The following is a 20,276-nucleotide window of genomic DNA, read 5'->3' as shown; positions in this document are numbered from 1 at the left end:
ATACTCAAGAAAGAGCTTCCATTTATTAAGCACATTCACTATTTCTCAGACGGGGCGGCTTCGCAATATAAAAACAAAAAAACTTCATAAACCTCTGCCACCACAAACGAGATTTCAACATCTCGGTGGAGTGGAACTTCTTCGCCATATCCCATGGCAAGAGTGCTTGCGATGGCGTCAATGGAACAGTAAAGTGTCTAGCGACAAAAACCAGCCTGCAAAGACCATATGACAAGCAGATACTTACACCACACCAACTCTTTACATGGACCCGGGATAATATCAAAGGTATTAGGAACATCCAGGTGCCGAGAACTACCGCAGAAAAAAAAAAAAATGGGCACAGCTCTCCGCTAGGTTTAGGAAAACCATTTCTGCGATAAGAACACACCAGTATCACCACTTCAAGCTGATGTCTAGCTTCCCGCTTCTCGTTGAAATGACATCCCACTCTTCAACAGAGGAAGTTCACATTTGCAAAACGTCAAGTGACCAACTAAACAAAAGCGGATTTAGATCAAGCTGCAAATGAGGCCATGCAGTAAAGGTAATCTGAGAAAATAGTTTCCCGAGATGGGACATCACACAGGCCCTGTGGTGCTTGTCATAGCAAAACCTTGGCCGACTGCTTCCTATTTGGCCTGAAGTAGCTGGAAGAATGGTGGAGACATCACAGTACTATTGCAACATTCTCAATAAAGCTCAACAATATCGACAATATTTACCAAGTGTATTCGTCTTTGCTCACGTGGTAACTGAACGTGTGACGCTGAAGTGGAGCTCCTAGTTCACGCTCATGAAAGTGATTTGTGGCCTGATCTACCACTTCACGCATCGGCGGCCGCATATGTATGCTTCCAGTAGCATGGAAGTGAGCAATGTCCATCTACCTTAAGTAAGCATACGTTCCAGATTCAAATTTTCATTAACTCCTGGTGATCTCAGCTTTTATTCCTCACCGCACAGACCACCATCTGAACCATTCATTTCCCGCCAACATGCTATCAGGTGAAGCTGAAGCGCAAACCAAAATAATGCAATGGTGGCACTGAAATTAAGACATATTTTTCTCAATAAAAACGTAAATTACTTTGATTAGAATTTCTGTGGAGAAAGTTGTTATGCTTCTCAGTTATATCTGCTTTTCTGCTTATTTCTTCATGGGGAACCCTAGTGTGTCGTCTAAACATAGGCAAAAATAGTGTTTTTGCCAAATTCGGGTCTTTATTTTAGACTCCTTGTGCCACACAAAGGCTAAAATAATATTGTACAAGATTGTACGTTTTAGGGAAAGTTTTGTAAAAATAATTCTAGGTTTTCTGCCTTGACTGCTATTGGTGAAAAAATTTCCAAAAACGCTATACCTTGCGCAGTTTCGCCTTGGTGCTAAGGAATAAGAAACATCGTTACTTTATGAAACTGTTTTATAATGAAAGAAGAATGTTCAGACAATGCAACAATGCTAATTCTGAAAAAACTTGTGAAACTGTTGATATTTTGCAAATTTGTTTTTTGCACCAAGTTTTCCGCCATTTCTTGAAACTGAAATGGCTCTCATGTGGTCCAGAATTTTTTTTTCTGCTCAGAATAATTTGGGAAAATACTGTGCAAGTAATGCTTACGTACGTGTAATTTTTTGAGAGAGATTATTTTCCTGAGCGCCACGGTAGGGACAGTTGGCGTGGAATTATCCACTACCTGTGCTGTTCACCTCAGATCCTTCATTGTTATTGCTACTTTAACTCATGAGACTGGAACTGGTCGTTTTTTGGATGCCAAGCTTCAGTTACGAGTTATTATTATGAAGATATACACACAGACTCTTGTTAGAGTATATGTGCAACACAAACAGTAACTAACAAATTGGGACCCATTTTTGGCAGAATGCTTTCAAAGATGCTATTTTATGAGCATCACACTAATGATGTGTAAATGAGGATATATACTTTCTTATGTGTAATGCCCATGTAGGTCTTTGGGGTAAATAAATGTCCGGTTTCACATTCAAAGCAACAAACAGCCTGTTGGGGCATTTGAGAACTGCGCCATGTGAAAATGGTATTGATGGAAGCTGCGCTGTTCTTTTCATCACATTCGTTCCTATTGGCTGTGCAGATTGAGGAGCGCTGAAAATAGTAACTTTCAATGTGACTGGCAGAGAATATGGCCACAGATACAACCTGAATGCTACAGTTAATCAGCCAATTCCCACCACCTCAAATTAGTACCCATCAACACAGAGCAACTTGAATATCCTATGTAGGCTTGTACTGGATGCGTGAATGAATTTTTGTCCCACATTTTTGCCACCATAGTTCTACCATGGTAAGATAGGAAGCCAAGAAGGTTGAATTATATGAGTCTCCCTTGAGTTAAGTGATTTCATAATGCACTGAAAATAGAGAAATCTGAGTAATATATAAAAAAATTTGTTAAAAGGGCCCTGAACCACTCCTCGGGCTTGGTGAAATAACATAGTCTACGGATACCATACGCTGTTGTGAACATCTTGGCCAAGTATTGCTGTCGTACGCGGTGCGTGGATCTCGCAAGCAGATCGCGAAGTCGCCTTTCTCTCAAACATTCTCTTTTCAACAGAAGGCTTTGTCCTCACCCTCTTCTAGACGCACTATTTCGTCATTCCCTCAGACGGCTGCTATTGGCCGATAGCTGACATCAAGCAGTAGTCAGCTACATGGCGTAGATACTGCGGCCGCTGCGGGGTGCAGCCACAAGTCCACTGGCTAAGCACACTGCCGCTCAATGAGGACAACTGTGTTTGGCCTATGTTTAACACGTCGTAGGCTCCAGAGGCGAAAGTCGTGGCGCCTATGTTAACATCCAGGATAAAATTCCAACTGCGCGCCATGGTGACATTTAGAAGGCGGAGCGTTGTGGGCACTTCCCCACTGCACCATAGCCTTCGCAGTGCAAAGCATTGAAGAAGGAACGGGAGCACAGCGGAGGTCGTGTTTGATTGCCAATAACTATGCTTCTGTTGAACGCATTGAAGTACTTATTGCGGCAAAGTATTTCTTAAATAGCCTAATTTCACTTCAAATGCCTTTTTCCATTTCGATGAAAAGTGGTTCAGGGCCCCTTTAAAGGGGCGCTAAACACTTTTCGAACATATTACAAAAGATGTTGCCGATATGTCATAGAGGCTCCAGTGAACATGCGAGCCAAATATTACTGTACTGCATGCAGCATGGGATTTACACACTCCTGTCAAACACAGCAAAAAGTAACTTGCTCATACTTGCGCAATGTTTTCATGCAGCAGCATCAAAAGCAGCTCACCTACCATAGTTATTGGCTGATTTTGCGATCGCGAGAGCATTCTCAGTAATACACAATTACTAACTTTAAGTTAAATAAATGAAAGATATATATGTCTAAGATCTTAAAAAGACAGAAAAATTGTATCATCTTTGCATTGTGCACAGCTGCGTCTGCTGCCAGTGGCCTCCAAGATGGTAGCAGCGTGCTACGTCATGTAGTCGCTTGCGGCTGCTATGGGGTGCCGCGACAAGCCCTTTCCCCACTGGGACACCCTACTTTTGGCCGGGGCTTTGTCCTCTTGGGTTCTCCCCTGTGTAGTTTCCAGCACACTAGCGGAGACGAAAAAGAAGTATCGGTACGATAACTCCACTTATCATTATAGTTGAAGGATTCGCAACATTCTTGCAGCACGAGATTCGAGATGATGTCCTTCAATTGTGAAGTTAATCAGAAAAGTGTTTCAGGGCCCCTTTAAGTTAATGTAATATTGAATGATCAGAGTTTGAATTATCACAAGTTGACCACTATTGGCCATTTTTCTTTTTCTCCTCCTTGCAGTGTTTCAAGCAGCCCTTCGAACCTTTGATGAAAACAATTTTATGCCTATATGCCCTCTTTCAGAACTTGAAGCCACTTGAATTTTATGTACTTATCATCATCATCAGCCTGGCTACGCCCACTGCAGGCCAAAGGCATCTCCCATACTTCTCCAACTACCCCAGTCATGTGCTAATTGTGGCCATGTTGTCCCTGCAAACTTCTTAATTTTATCCGCCCACCTAACTTTCTGCCGCCCCCTGCTACGCTTCGCTTCTCTTGGAATCCAGTCTGTAACACTTAATGACCATCTGTTGGTTATCTTCCCTCCTCATTACATGCCCTGCCCATGCCCATTTCTTTTTCTTGATTGAAAACTAAGATGTCATTAACTCGCATTTGTTCCCTCACCCAATCTGCTCTGTTCTTATCCCCTTAACGTTGCACCCATCATTCTTCTTTCCATAGCTTGTTGCGTCGTCCTCAATTTAAGTAGAACCCTTTTCGTAAGCCTCCAGGTTTCTGCCCGTAGGTGAGTACTTGTAAGACACAGTTGTTATGCACTTTCCTCTTGAGGGATAATAGCAACCTGCTGTCCATGATCTGAGAATGCCTGCCAAACGCACCCAAGCCCATTCTTATTCTTCTGATTATTTCAGTCTCATGATCCGGATCCGCAGTCACTACCTGCCCTAAGTAGATGTATCCCCTTACCACTCCCAGTGCCTCACTACCTATTACAAACTGCTGTTCTCATCCGAGACAAACATTATTTTAGTTTTCTGCAGATTCATTTTGAGACACACCCTGTTGCTTTGCCTGTCCAGGTCAGTGAGCTTGCATTGCAATTGGACTCTTGAGTTGCTAAGCAAGGCAATATCATCAGCAAATCGCAAGTTACTTAAGGTATTCTTCATTAATTCTTATCCCCAATTCTTCCCAATCCAGGTCTCTGAATACAGTACCTCCTGCAAACATGCTGTGAATAGCATTGGAGAGATCGTATCTCCCTGCTTGATGCCCTCCTTTACAAAGATTCTTGAGTTTTATTTTTGGTCAAATGTTTGGACACATGGCCATGACATTGATGTGCCATCCAAAGAACAAGCCAATCCAATCCAATCAGCAGATTTGTGGGTGTTTGGTAACTAGGCCTTTGTGCTATTATTCACAGTTAACTTCAGTGCAATTAAAAGCAAAACGCTGTATTGGTGACCACAGTGCTGTCTCCAAGCTGTGAAAATCACCAAGCACTTGGAGTAGCATGTGAGGAGAACAGCTAGGCTAACATCTCCAGCATACCATTAAAGCTAGTTTCTCTCTCTCCAAGCTGTCATACACAGCGCTGCTTAGTCCTTGAATACATTTCATCAAGGCCTTGGAACTGCTTAAAAATGCTTAAAAACATTTTTGAACACTGGCTTTTTTTTGTGTGTGTGTGTGACTTTTGTGATGATCCAATCCTTCAGTCAATGGACAGTTAAGTTGGTCTAATCACAAATGCTGAGAGGTGAGGAAGAACATGGTAAGGGGGAAGGAGAGTGTAGGACAAATTGCATGCATAAAACTGATAGCAGAGGAGAAGTGAGAGAAGGAAATTGTACAAGTGCAGCCGTGTTCGCTACTAACTGAGGCATTATCACACAACGTGGAGAAATGTGCACTCGGCAGGGATCGCTGGCACCAACTCGGTTGCACTTGTCTCAGTGCCCACAAGTTACTGCACATCACAACACTCTCTTCCCTGTTGCACACTTGACCACGCTTAGTCCTTTAGGTGTTTTAAATAAAATGCCACTCAACTGAGAGAGAGAGAGAGAGAAGCAAGGAAAGGCAGGAAAGTTAACCAGATGCACGTCCGGTTTGCTACACTGCAATGGGTGAAGCGGTAAAGGGTTGAAAAGAGTGAGAGATGGGAAGAAGAGAAGGAGCACTAGTCCTGTGCACACTGGAAGGAGCACGTCAAATCTATATACAGTTGCAAAGACCCCTCGACTTCAATGGACTTCCCATATTTCGAAAAAGCTAGAAAAAGATCCTTTAATTTTTTTCCCACAAACACTGTTATTGATTCTTTGCCAGGTTGAATTCTCATCCAACATTGGTTATCCACACAACTCTCTTTTTGCATTCAAGGTGAGTGCTAAGCTCTAAGCTGCAACATGTGCTGTGAGCCGATGCTGGTGTTGACAAGCTCTTAGCTTTGTCAGCTAAGTGGTGGGCTGTGAAATGTAATATATATATATACATATCACTATCTATAACTATATGTATCTATAACTATCTATATCTATCACTATAATCACTCTATATATATACGTACATATATATATATATATATATATATATATATATATATATATATATATATATATATATATATATATATATATATATATATATAGTGACGTCTAACTTCGTGAACACGAGTTTTTACACGTAAGTGCATGGGTGCGTGCCTAGCCCGCGCCTTTTGCCGACCTTGTTCAGCTCGTGCCTGCCGCTTGCCGACGACTTTAGGGTTGGCCAACTCGCACTAGGCATGCCGCCGCTTGCAATGCTGCTCCGTCCTCCTCGCTCGGCCTCTCAATTGCCAGATGAACCCGGTACATCCATAGCACACACGGAACTCATAGCAACTGCCGGAGGAGGTGAACTCAACACGCCTCCACCTACCCCCTCCTCCGCAATGCTCTACCTCCTCCCCCATTCGCCACTCACTACTCTCTCCACCTCTAGGTGTCCTACTCCTCTGGCGCTCGCATCTCTCTCCCAGCCCGGCAGCCTCTGACTTAATATCGCTGATTTCACAGATGGGGCATGTACATTTGCGCATAAAAATGTCCAGGGTTTGATTGTTGACACTAGTAGAGGTGCAGAACTTGCTCTGCCTTATTACATGCCAAGTGCCAACCTGCAATGCTTTCATGGGATTATGCAAGATCAAAGAGATATGGAGGGCTGCATATAATTGACAGAAAATTGGAATATCTCAACAGAAAGCTGGTATATGCCACCTTGCAAGCATTTCAAGCTTACACTCATCTTTAGAACTCCGTCCACTAGCTGATGAATCCGTAATAATCAGGATAGGTATAATGTAGCGATTCTTGCTGCTTGATTCTGTGTTACTTTTATCGCCCAACATACAAGGCCAGCTTATTTTGATGCCAACATGGACAGGAGGAGGAGAAGATTTTAATGAACAGAAAGGAGGAGGGGTCGGCCTGGAGAGCATGTCTCTAGCCTGCTACTCCTCACTGGGGAAAGGGGAAGTGGGAAATACAGGGAAAGGTAGGTGGTGGGTGATCATGTTATGGTACAATGAGTTACTATATACACGTCCAATATGCTGATGCGCACTGTAGACGCAATACACGCAAAAGTAATCTTGCCCACACAAAAAGTAATCTTGTCACAAAAAGTCATTGCGCAAACACATTTCGCACTGACTGCACGTCTCACAGGTTCTAGAGGCGATCGTCTAAACCAGTCTCACTTAGAACGTTCAGAAGAGATTTTATGGCACGTTGGGCACAGTCAACACTCCTCCACGCACCCAAAAGCTTTTCTTCCGAAAAGGGGTGGCAGTCCAAGCAGTCAACAGTAGACTTGAGTGTTCTTCGTTTGGCCGCATATTGAGGGCACACGCAAGGTATGTAAGTTATTGTCTTGGGAGTGTGACAGACGCTACAGTCAGGGTCCCATGCTTGTCCAGTCTTGTGAAGGTATCGGTGGGTGTATGCCACACCCAGCGGTAATTGATGAATGAGCGTTTCCTGGCTTCTCCGCAACCAAAGTGGAAGCCGGAATCGTAAACCAGCGTCAAGTCTATGGAGGCGCTCTTGCCGATGTTTGGGGTTGTCCCAATGTCATGCCATAGAAGTTTTGATGGAGTTATGGAGCAAGGCGTTAATGTAATACAGGGAAAAATGAATTTTTATGATGTTTCCGAACCTTCACGCTTTTCTTCGCGCACATGTGGCAACACCTCCATGTGTAGCCAGTATATACAATGTAACACTTTATTCGACCCCCCATGGCACCGAGTCTGTGCGCGTCAACAAGGGAATTCCCACAGTGAGCACAGGAGTAGTGTGGACAGTCGCCCCCTGCAGGTCTTGCCGCACAGCGTCCGGGCAAGCGAGCGTTGATGCGACGGTCAACCAGGCAGGGGTGCAACAGCCCCAGTTAGGTCCGACCGGTGAATGCGCGCCGAAACACCTGTCAGACGGTCTCCAGCTTGAGTGGCTGGCATTCGAGCGAGCAACCATCGGTCCGTCACGGGACCGATCCTCTGACCCCAGTCCATCATCCGCGTGAAATCGCTTCAGACAGTACGGGTACTCACATCTACTCCATCGGTGGCGGGTTTCCATTACCTTCAGGCAGTAGAACATGGGTAGAGCGCTGTTCTGACCTCTAACGAAGTACTACATGGGATGGCATTGGAATACAATTGTTACATTATCCTGGCCTTCATTCTATAAACTACAATCGGTCACCTTGTGGGGTCTTAGGGTCTTACAGGAGTACCGACCTCTGTGGGCTTGAGCTTGGCAAGCCACAGGGCTGCATCGGTCATCGGCCTCTAGCGCACCACTGCGTGCATGCTCAGGCTGCAAGGGGCTACCGAGCATTGCACACAAGCACACAGTATTGCCCCGAGTTAATGGAAGCTGTTTATTGTCTCTGGCGGCACCCAGTACTGCACAAACACCTGGTCCCGAGATGGCAGGGAACCAAAGGTACACAGCAAGGGGTGAAAATATAGACCAGGGTGCCTATAGCACATCGCTGCGAAAGCACAGGCTCAGGCTGGGACATGCCGCTAGGAAAAGTCTTGGTGGCTATGCTACTTGCTCTTGCGATAACCAATGGGCCAACTCGGGAGAACTCTGGCAATCTCCTTTGGCTTGGGCCTCCGATAAGTGCCGCTCAGTGTGGTACGACCTCACGTCAGCACTAGGGACCCATTCTTCGACTTAGTGCCCGGAATGGATCAACACAAGGTACGTGGGTCCCGAATGGGCAAAGGGACTGCACGTGAGCTCAAGTCCTAGTCACAGAGGAAGCATGTATATACCTGGTGCAGTCCAAAAGAAGAAACACGCTCCCACCATGAGAGTAGCCACTAGCAGCCATCTCATGACGTCAGCGCCCCGCCCTCACTGCAAACCATCGCGAGTGGCATGCCAACGCTTTCAACTGGTTGCGAGTGGGAAGTGTGCGAGGCGTAGAAATGGCAGAACAGGTGAATGTACCCACACAATGGTGCCGACAAATTTCTAAATATGCACAACCTACACTGCTGGATTGCATCAACATGGACTTGTCATTTGCCTTTTTATGCCTATAAGCATTCAATACTATCACTGTGCCACTGACGCTTTAAATTAATTGTCCCATCCTACTGTAATTAACAAAAGGAAAATTTGTGAACTGAACAAATTTCTATTGAATGCAATCCTTTGAAGCTTACTAAAAGTGCACTTGGTTGCAAACAGAGCTAGTAGACAACTGCTTTTACATTGTTATTACTCATCTTGTATATTATTGCCATCCACTGATCTGTTTGACGTTTGTGATCTTGCCACAGTTTGCATGCATAAGCTGATAACTTGTTTCAAGATGAATAGCTTTCTTTGCCTCTTTGCCTCTTTGCCCATTTCCTTGGTCAAAGGTTGGTGGTTCAACTTTTATCGCCAATACAAAGGGCACGTGCTGTAGTGCTACCAAGTTGCAGGGCGCATTTGTCACCAAACACCAAGAAGCTCTTTGAGACACACATGCTGTCGTGCGTGAGTTTTGTGGTGTCTGAATGTTTAGATGGTGAAGACAACCTCACTCTCCCACCAGCACTCCCCCCTCCCCCTGTGGTGACTATGGAATAGGTATGGCAGTCACCTTCCATGAGAGTGCAGAGACAACACACATCAGCTTGTATGCAAGGCCACCTATGCTACCACTATAGATGTGTTGGTTAACAGCTTTATTCTCTACGCAATGACACAATGAAACAAGTGCCACCTAGATGTCTTCACTGTGGTAAATGCACACCATAAAGCACATCAATAGCGTTCAGTTATTTGCTTTCATTGATAATCACTGTTGGTGGTTTCTGCACAATTTTTTCTGCTCGTAGTATGACCTTGGCAAGAGTCGTGAAGATAAATGATTCTGATTAGTTTGCTGCATAGCAAGTGTCGGATACTTTCAAACCAATGTGTTCAATGTGTTCCACATTTATTTCCATAAAACCAATTGTACATGCAACCAGGCAAAGCAAATGGAAACAGTGCCAACATATTTGAAACAACGGGCACGCCGAGTTGCTGGTGACATCCAAAAGACCACACAGTATCAACACAGAAGCACGTAGAGTCTAGAAAAATCCAATTTTGCTACAGCATGACACTGATAAAAGATAAAGCCAGGCACAAAGCACGATAATAAAATTGTCCAGCATTTCAAATGCAACAATCATACTTTTGTTGCACAAATAACGACAGGCCATGACCTGTTCTGTCACAGCTAACGAATGCTATTGAATTGCAGAAGCTGTTGTTCACACATGTGCCTTGCTTCAGTCAAGCGCTTACATTAAAATTGGCGGCAGCTCTTCTCATATCAGAGCTAGGAAAACTCTTAGCCTAGGTTAAAATGCGGCAAAGGTTTCTATGAAATTTAAATAACATGAACTCACACAACAAAAAACCTGGAAGTGCGAACATTATGTAAAACTACAAATGAATTAGAAACACCACAGCATGTTCTTGTATGACTAGTATAAAGTGTACAATACCGAGGTACCAACATAAAAAGTGGGGGTTGAGGGGAGAGGGAAAAAAAACTGAGTGTATCAGCCAATGCTAGGAGAGCAATCCAAATGTATTACAGCTAACACAAAGTGCAGATCAAAATTTTACATGGTACTTCAAAAGTCTTGGAAGCCATGTGACTATGTCAGCAAGGTCCACCAAAGGAAATACAGTTGAAACACATTATACCACAATAATGGATACAACAAAAGCATTTTCGTTATACCCAATGTTTTATAACGAGGTTCAACTCTACTTTCCACTGCACCAATAACACAGGCCTCCTCATACTGTTTTGATGGTTTACATATAACTCATAGGTCAATGAGAGTGGCTGTATACGAGCTTGTTGGTAGGTCATCATCAAATCATTGTACCACAGGCAAAAGCGATAAGACACAGTACAGTCGGCCACATAAGCTTACGAGACATGGTATTTGTGAAAAATCTTAATCTTGGTTAAGCCTGGCCACATAGCCTCAAATTCAAAGTTTCAGTGTGCAATAGCCTCTGCAACCTGCACAGTAATCTATTAAATTAGAAGTGCTATGCCTTGATGGAGCAGAAATTCACATTTGCCACAGAATCCACGTCCTAAAAACTTTCGTGGCCGACTGTTCATGGGACTGCACTGTCGAGCAGTCCCACGCGGAGTCGGGTCAAGCTGCTTCACTGAGTTGAGTCAAACCAGCCACAACGTTTATCGACTTGTCCTACTGGCTCAGTGAAGTGTCTGTGAATGCAATGAAGAGTCAAGTCTCTTGAAGAAGAGAGAAACCAGCTATTTCATTTACATTGTGGCCTTTGAAATTACAGCAACATGTTGGAATCACAGAAGCCACAAGTTTTGCACCACCCGACTTGACGTGGGACAGCACACAGGCTCAAGAGAATCTGGTACATGTCAGTAGTCAAAGGACTGTGTTAAAATGACATTGCTGGATTTAAAACCAACCTGACCCACATGTATATGGTTCATGAGTAGTACTCAGCTAGGTTGTATGATAACCAGGCAGCCAATTTATTATATGCTTCTCTGAGCATACCTCTCAAAGGCCACACATGAACTGCTGCAAATGATGCATATGGCTATAGGACAAACGTTACTCTTCATCATGCATACTTTGGACATACTCCGGATCAATTTTGAAACCTATCAATGTTTCTTAATCACTTTGTGGGCAATGTCTGAAGGAATTTCGTATTGAACTGTCCCTGACCACGGATACCCTCGGATTTTGTGCCACACAGTAAGCAGGGAATGAGTGCTTGCACTGAAAGAACTGCCAATGCTTCCATGGTATTCCAACACCCGAGTTAGCCATTACAGTGAATAAAACTGGTCTTTTGCTGCTAGAGGTGAATTCTCATTCAGTTCCAAGTTTATAATGGCCAAAAGATTTGCGAGATGGAAAGCAAACAGTTTCATGACATACACATAGAATTCCACCACAGAATATGACACAAGTGAGAACTCCAGTACCTATAATAAGTTGGCAAAATAGTTGTGCCATCACACTGATGGTCTGTCATGAAAAAAAAAAAGCCTATAATAGGTTGTTTACACAGCACATGGACATAAAGTGCAGAACACTACTTCAATTACATCACTGCTTTGCGTAGTTTCATTTCATACGTGCGGGCAAACCCAAGAATGTCACATCAACTTATATTCAGACCACACAGGTAAGTGTAATGGCATCAGGTTGCAAGGCCTTATTTTTTAAATTTCAATTCCACCAATGAACAAGAGCAAAAGATTACACGCGCATTTGACTCCATGTTTTCAATAGTTGCATGGAAATCTGCAAATATGAAGCTATCTGATCTCCAGGTTTGTTTTAGTGGAAGTAATAGGAAAAACGTACAAAATTATGAGAATGCATTTGGACTTCTTGCAACAGGCCTATGCAAACAAATTTGATTCCAATAAATGGCATAATACTGGTAAAGCATCGGAGATCACATGAAGTACATAACAGGCGAAATTAAAGTGCTGCGCAAGGAATGAACTGCTTTTAGACAAGCACAATGTTGCTTTACAAATGCTTTGCGAAGGGTGGCATATTTCACTAACCAAATAAGAACTATCATTACTGAGTAGGAAACATAACCCATTTGTTGATTAACCCTTTCAGTGTAGTTTTTTTCCCTCCCAGTTATTACAAAACGAATACAATGGTTAATTTTGGTTATAAAGAAATTAAAAATTTACACATAATGGCAAATGCTCTATTGGTGTGGTCCTCGCATTCCTATTCGACAAAAGGAACTTGACGGGACATAAATGCGGAAACGTGCCAATGCGTCGGTGATGCTGGAAGGATAAAGACCGGCATGCCTTCTTGCTCACAACTAAGCATTAGGTTAGCTCTTAGCTTAATCTTTACTACAAGCTGCATTTGGGAGCGTTGCCAGCAATATGAGTAATTTCTGGCAGTCTCTTTAGACTGTCACTGCCATTAAGGCCTCTGGCAATATATTTTTACTGGAGAAACACATGAATAGAGAGGCCTTGATGCACTTCATGCCATTACCTTTGCCTGTTTGCGATGAATATAGACTTATGTAGTTCGTTTATAAAATACGACCACCTAGAACACAGCCGTGCAGTATAAGACATGCACTAAGCATACCTGTTTACAGATCTCCCTCGAAGCAGTGGAATTCAACAAAATGCAGTATGTGCAAAAAATAGTAATAATACAGCATTTTGTCAAGTGCTTGTGAAGTGCTAATACATGTGCTTTTTTGCCAAGTGAAGAAGATGGTGTTATTGGAATTTGGTAACCAGTCAGTCTGGCTTCCAATAACAATTGTTCGGTGGTGGCACTGGTGTACTAAAAGTTTGTTATGCAGGTTGAAACACTACAGGACAGCCTCACAACCATCGACACCTAAATATCTATACTCAACTGAGAAGTTGATGTGGACTTTGCAGGTGCATTTGATACACATGAGTGCTATTGTCATTAGCACCAGAGAAATTAAAGTGGAAGGCCTCTGTGCACTCACAGTATGCAGTACAGGTAACAATCAATTTGGCCTATAACATATTATTCTTGTAACCCTCACAACAGCGTTATCTAATTGCACTCATACGCACACCCGTAAATGAATTAAAGTTGACAGTGCGATTGCATTGCAATACACATATTGTCTGGTGCACTGAATTTGAGGACTCGTGTAAATTTCCGCTTCTGCCCAATATAAAAAAAAAAAATGTACGGTCAGCTACAAAAGTTTATGGGACATGGGATTTTTCAAAATTTTCTGCGAAGCGAAGCTTGGACATGCATCCTTGAATTCAAAATTTCATTATGCAATAGCCTTTATGGCCTATGCAGAGATCTACCAAATTAGAAGTACCAAACCATACAGAAATTGACATTTGCTGTAGAGCGCATGTCTCGTAAGCCTTTGAGGCCAAGTGTACATACGTGGAGTGTGCTAGCTGCATGCTTTTTTTCGCCTTTTGAGCCACATGACCTTTACCACTTGGCTGGACTTTATGTAGGCCACCTGCTTCAGCTATTGCATTTAATTAATTTAAGGGCTGTACACAAGAGCTCTGGCTTGTACCTGTGGCATTTTATGCAAACAATGTCTTGAAGGTGTTGAAGATGGGCGCAATATAAGACAGACTTGCCTGACACAAACTCCCAAAGAAAATAAGATGTGCAACCAAGTGCAGCTCCAGTGCAGGCAAAAGAAATAACATGAAAATTATCTATATTAAGGCTATGTCCCTTATAGGTGGTGCACACATATAACATTATAGGCAACTTCTCGGGCATTTCTGGCACTTGCTTGCTCTTATCTTAGCCCTTGCTATGCGAATACCATTGACAGGTGTTTTGATGTTCACTTGTGCCAAGCCACAAATACGATGCCAAAAATTTCATGCAGCAAAACAGACTTGGATTTTGGAATGCGTTTCAGCTCTTGTGAACAAGTTAATAGCTGTTTCTCTGATCGCAAGCGGCAGTGACCGGCAGTATGCCATAACTCGGGCCTCCGAAATCATAATGCATCACATTTGCAAAGACAAAGGCATGCTACTATCTCTAAAGCCATGCGAACCTCCTGGACTTTCAGAGATTTGATGGAGTGCCATAACGTTAGAAAGTGCTTGTACTGTAATGTTTGTACATCACTTCCTGATCTGTTTCACTACCATGAGCATGACACATGGAAGCTTGCAGTTAGTCCTACATTAGTTTTACACTCTATGTGTCGAACTCTGCATTTACTGAGCGAGCTCAAAGCTGCTTGATGCTGTTTGGACAGTCTTAAATTAGGTATGCGCGCAGTCACAAAGGACATAATTTCCACTACGGAGATGAATACACAGCAAGTAACGTAAACAATAACTGTACTGTGTACTTGTTTCCCAAACGGTAAATAGCATGTCCTTCAGAAAACACCAACTGGGCCAAGGACACATTTTTCAGGAATCACAATTTCACCACAAGATGGCCGAAACTCTCATCGGTGCGACCAAAGAGCAATTGCTAGCAAACTGAGCCCAATTCTAAAGGAACACTAGCACGAAAAAGTCAAGTGGCTAGAGTGGCACACTTGTGTAGTGAAATAAAGTTGTGTGCCACTTTTGCAGAGGTCAGCAGATGCAACAAGAGAGCATGGAACAAAATAATGTGAGAGTGAGAAGTGGATGATTGCCCAAGATCCACAGCAGCTTCCAGTCACAGCATCTCGTAGCTTGCATCGGGCCCGCTCCAATGTTGACAGCTGCAGTAGTGCACTTGACGGCTCTGTTTTTTTTTTCTTTTTTTTTTCCTCCGCTACTGGTGCAGACCGGTAGCTGCATTACTTACTGGTTCATCGTGCAAGAAGGTCCAAGTAATAAGTAACCAGACGTCACGGACCAAATAATGCTCGCTCACTTTGGCTACTTCAAACAAACTTGCACATTTGGCGTCATGCCCGTTTTCGCAGAGTTTAGTGTATCTGCAATGGTGCAACCCCCGTAGTGTGCATGATTGGGCTCAGCCACACTTAAAGTCGTGATGCAATTGCTGTACAAAGTATGTGGTGGAGGCCATCCGACGAAAGTGAAAGCCTAACACACCATTTATTTTTGAGTGCTGGAATTCCAAGAGGAGGGTCTGAAATTTGTAATGAAACAAGCTGTCCTGTCAAATGTCTAGACCATGATATGGAGATGGCACCAGACATAAACAACAGAGATAATCACAGAGAAAATGGCATTATTTGTCCTTGTGTTTGGCATTGTTCCTGCATTCTGTACGATTAACTGGCTCCTCAAACATCCTGTTTCCTGTACCATAGCTCACTGTGAAGGCAGCGGCAAGTGCTTGTGCTCAAAAAGCTTGACCAGAAGTGAGCCAGCTGAAAGAGTCTCTCACTCTGCTGATATGCTGGCCTTGGCAGTTTCCTCGCGTGCATACCCAGCTTATCAGCAGAGCATGACTCTTCATTCTGCAAACATAACATGTTACCTCTGAAAGCTTGAACCGTATTAAGTCCAATCTTCTCAGCTGCTGAGATTTCCATTAAAGGACCTCAGGTGGTGAAAATTATTACGCAGCAACCAACTATGGCATCCCTCATATCTAGGCTGTGGTTTTATGTCTTTACAATATAAAAGCCCACGCAATCAGTCAATCAATAAACCATGCATTTTGATCGGCTGAAATTTATAAATTGCAGTTGCTCGTGTCCAGAAGAGAGAAAAAAAGAGAGGGCGTGTGGGACATACCACAAGCACAGGGCCTTTCATAACATTGCATGGAATGTTTGTCAACATGAACATGTGTTTGAATGACAGCTGTCTGACAATCTCCACCTCACGAACTCCTATTTGAGAATGTTAAGCAATGCCATATAGTGGCCACCATATGGCAGCATTGCATGCCTATAAAGTCTCATACATGTGATGAGCTCTACACATTGTTATGAACAACATGTGCATGTTGTAACTATGACTTCATGGCCACATAAACATGGGTTACAATGCAAACAATCAGCTCTATGGTTTGACAAGCAGGAAGTGCATGAGAGCTGTAACCATGGTGATGAACGGTGCATCAAGCTCTAGAATGTGTAGTGACCCCTGTATCTGTGAATGTTCTTCAGCTCACCACTGTACTTCGCCTCAACTCTAAAAAGTAGGAAGCTGCAGCCTTAGCTGAAACAGTCGCTGCATTTCAACACTGCTCCTTCAAAATTTCTACGGAAAAGTTTCAGCTGAAAAGAACCTTTCCACACCAGCGCCTTCGAGTAGATGGAAAAATTGCCCTATAAAAAAGTGCAGCTCAATAGTTGCTGAGGGGTGTTAACAAATTGCGGTGACCACTTCAGCAGACAGGTGCCGCAGCCCTTCACTTTTATGAAATATGAGTGCAAGGTCGAGTCAAGAAATTAAAAAATATACAGGCTCAAGTACCCAATTTTCACCAGAACGGTCGTCCTTGTTGCGATGAGTTAAGTGGCAACACTATGTGACGAAGTTACCTTTTTTCTTAAATTGCTGTTAACTTCTGCAGCTTGGACAAAATTGAGTGGTCATCTCATGCCTGCAGCTGCCAGTGCTGCTCTGGAGTCTCTCTCGACACCACGAAAATGGCAAAGAGCACAAGCCACTCTTTGCCCACTAACTGGTCATCCAATTGTCACACCGAGTCTACTTAAAGAAGACAGAGTGTACTTGCTAAGTGCGAGTCAAGAGCATAACCATAATCTAAACACTTCCAGACAAAGCTAACGTAACTTGTCCTCTTCCGAATAAAACTGAACTGAGGGTGTTCAACTAGGGAAAATGCCATCATGCTTTAAGGACCGTTGCAACGACTTCTGCTGAGCCTGCACATTGTTTGAATTGGAGGCTTCTGGAGTGGCATCACTTTTAGGGATATCATTTTCTGTGAACGCTGACTGGCCAAGCTGGCGACCACAACACCTGCCGCTCCAGCACAGCGGTGCACCAGATGCTGGGCAGGTCAAACAAAAGTGGAGGCATCCCAAAAATTGACTGACTGAGAATAAAACTCCTCCCCTCCTTTTGTCGAAAGCCGGTAACCACGCTGGTGCAAGAGTAGGCTTGGGCTTGATGCAGCAAATGTATAACAACCATGATACTTTCCCAGCCATGCATACCATATGTGCACGAGTATACGACAAGGCTCGATTCTCTGAGAACTAAAAGAAAAATTGCACAGTGCAGATGAACTTAAACAGTGATAGCTGAGCTTGTGCTTATTGTGAACTGTTTTTGTGCACATAATTGGCTACCCTTGCTACACGTTCAGTATCTTTGGCTGGCACAAGCAATTTATGTGAAGCCACGATGAAAAGCACCCGTGATGATTGTCACAGTGCTATGGGAAGCCTTGGCACAGGTCCCCAACATTCATGGTCATCACAGATCAGGTAAATGTATGCAACAAAAAACTGGAAAGGCCCTTCCAGGAGCAGTAAACCTCATTAACACATCTGTTTTCTGCACCGTCCCATGACTGTCGCCGCCTTCCACTTGGCTGGTTTCTCCTCTGGGATGCCAACAAAGTAGTTTTCACCTCTACAGTTCCGTCACTATGTCTCTGATGAAGCTCCCCACGTCGGAAACTGACCCAATGGAAAACCCCCATTGAAAGTCCTCGCAGGCACCAGTTTTTAGCTATCCAGAAACCTGTTTATGTTTCTAGACCTGAAGGATGCAAATTATTTTTACGTCGTCTCACATGCAGAGTTATTGAAACTGTAGTAGATGTGCAACCTTCACACTCCGCTTCACACACTGTTGTTTGTAAACTGTTCCACTGCATCTACAGCATGTTTTCTTCCCACGACAGTGGTGGGACATAGAGCGGCTGTGTGCAAGGCCTTCCATAGGGAACAGCTATGCCATAGAGACTGCCAAGAAAAAAAAAAACATTTTGACAGCAGATTCCAAAATGTCTCTGGTTCCAGAAATATATAAACCTAGACGACAAAACAACCAGCTTGTAAAGTCTGTTAGCACTAACTACAAGATGCCTGCAGTCAAAGCTTTCCCTCTCCATGCTTCTCTCTCACCCACACATCTACTTGGCGATGCATGCTGTTCACGAACCCAAGAGAGCTAATGCCTAAAAGAGAAAGAAGAAAAAAAGAAGTGCACACACATTATCATGAACACTTGACGCTGCATACAGAAAGCAGTGCCCAGGTCTCAGAAAAATGCACAGAAAAAAACATGCACCTGAAGAACGGCTGCCCTTTTTATCTGTTGGCATTGCTTGGCTGCTCGTGGATGCTACAACATGCTAAAGCTGGGTACTCACTAACAACTTTTGCAACCTAGCTGCTTTGGGAAGTACCATTGTGGAATATCACACGAGAAAAGCTTGTGCTCTTTTTGTAAGCTCCAATGCTTGGCAATCATATGCAGTGCAATAAGAAGGGAAATCCCCTCCTGCAGACACCTAAACTATTCTGTGGCAGATGGAACCATCAGCACTCTCCCCACACCATCACCAGTGCTCCCTGGTGCACCAGACTCGGTGATCTGACTAGAACCAGTGTATCCTTCGGCACAATACAGCCAACAAGAAAAGAAAAAAGATATTGTGTAACATTCTTGAGATGGCTTCAAATATTTTCAACTAGAAAGTGCAAAAAGGAGAAAAAAGAACTCTGGTTATATTCGTGCAAATATAGTAATTACACTGCAAACTTCTTATCTTTGTTTTGTTGTTTCTATCAATGTGTCTGTGAAAGTGCGTCATTCGCCAAAACAAGCAAACCACCGAACGGTAGCATTTCATACTTGAAATAGACCATTAAAGACTGAAGTACTGGACCAGATTAAGAGGCTCAGAGGATTGTTTAAGGCCCTTTAAGGCTCTCCTGCAAAGATTGTTAAGGAGTGTATGTCCCGACTCCACAACCAAGCCGAGATAACACTGTAGATGATATATCACGTCATTTGTCTACTCACAGCCAAAGTGATGCCTGAGGGCATGCATCGCAGTTAGTCTTAAACTAAGACAAAGTGGCTGCTTGGGAATGGGAATAGGAATGAGATAGTGGCGCACAACTCTGCAATACGCTACAGTACACTCATCAGCAACAAACTTTGGCGGCCTACATGGTAAGCAGCTGGTCGTCCCTGTCTTCGTCCGGACGTAGCGGCCTGTCGTCAATGTCCCGGTAGGAGCGGTGCTCATCGGAGGAGTCACACTGGCATCGGCAGATGTAGTTGCAGCCGTCCTGAACAGAGGTGGGTGTAGGTACATTCAGCTGACGGTGTACGTGCCAGAGAAAAGCTGGATTTACACGAAAAACCTGACTGCGGATGAATCGGTCACAAGACAGCTAAGGTGCAGGCAGTTCTTCTGCAGCGAGCATAGCATTCGCACATGAAAGGAGAAATGCAGGCGACAGTTCGGACTAACGAGACCTTACTCTAAGCCAGTTTTATTTTTAGATTTTTTGGTATAGATACCAGGTATGATGTGACTCTGGGAAATGTCTCAAGTTATTCTGCACTGAAAAGGTGAGCGAATCAAGAATGGGAGATGCATGATCACGCATTACTTACTACTGTACAGAGGCCACAGGCCCATGTTGAAATTAGATATGTTGTGAGAACACAGGGCAGCGATAGGCGGC

The 20,276-nt window shown here is 43.6% G+C and overlaps 1 protein-coding gene across 3 annotated transcripts in view; it reads right to left on the bottom strand.

Moving 5' to 3' along the window:
- Window positions 1-20,276, bottom strand: part of LOC135899793 (cation-dependent mannose-6-phosphate receptor-like) — a 53,179-nt gene that overhangs the window by 21,601 nt on the left and 11,302 nt on the right. For 2 of the 3 annotated variants that reach the window (XM_065429127.2, XM_065429126.2), the window contains exon 6: window positions 19,753-19,874. In XM_065429127.2, the coding sequence (XP_065285199.2) occupies window positions 19,753-19,874 (122 nt within the window). Of the gene's footprint in view, window positions 1-10,048; window positions 18,752-19,752; window positions 19,875-20,276 lie in introns of those variants that run through there. The other variant, XM_065429129.2, reaches the window with a different exon arrangement.

This window comes from Dermacentor albipictus, chromosome 2, assembly GCF_038994185.2.
Source record: "Dermacentor albipictus isolate Rhodes 1998 colony chromosome 2, USDA_Dalb.pri_finalv2, whole genome shotgun sequence".
Lineage (NCBI taxonomy): Eukaryota > Metazoa > Arthropoda > Arachnida > Ixodida > Ixodidae > Dermacentor > Dermacentor albipictus.
This window is presented reverse-complemented; position numbering and strand designations above follow the sequence as displayed.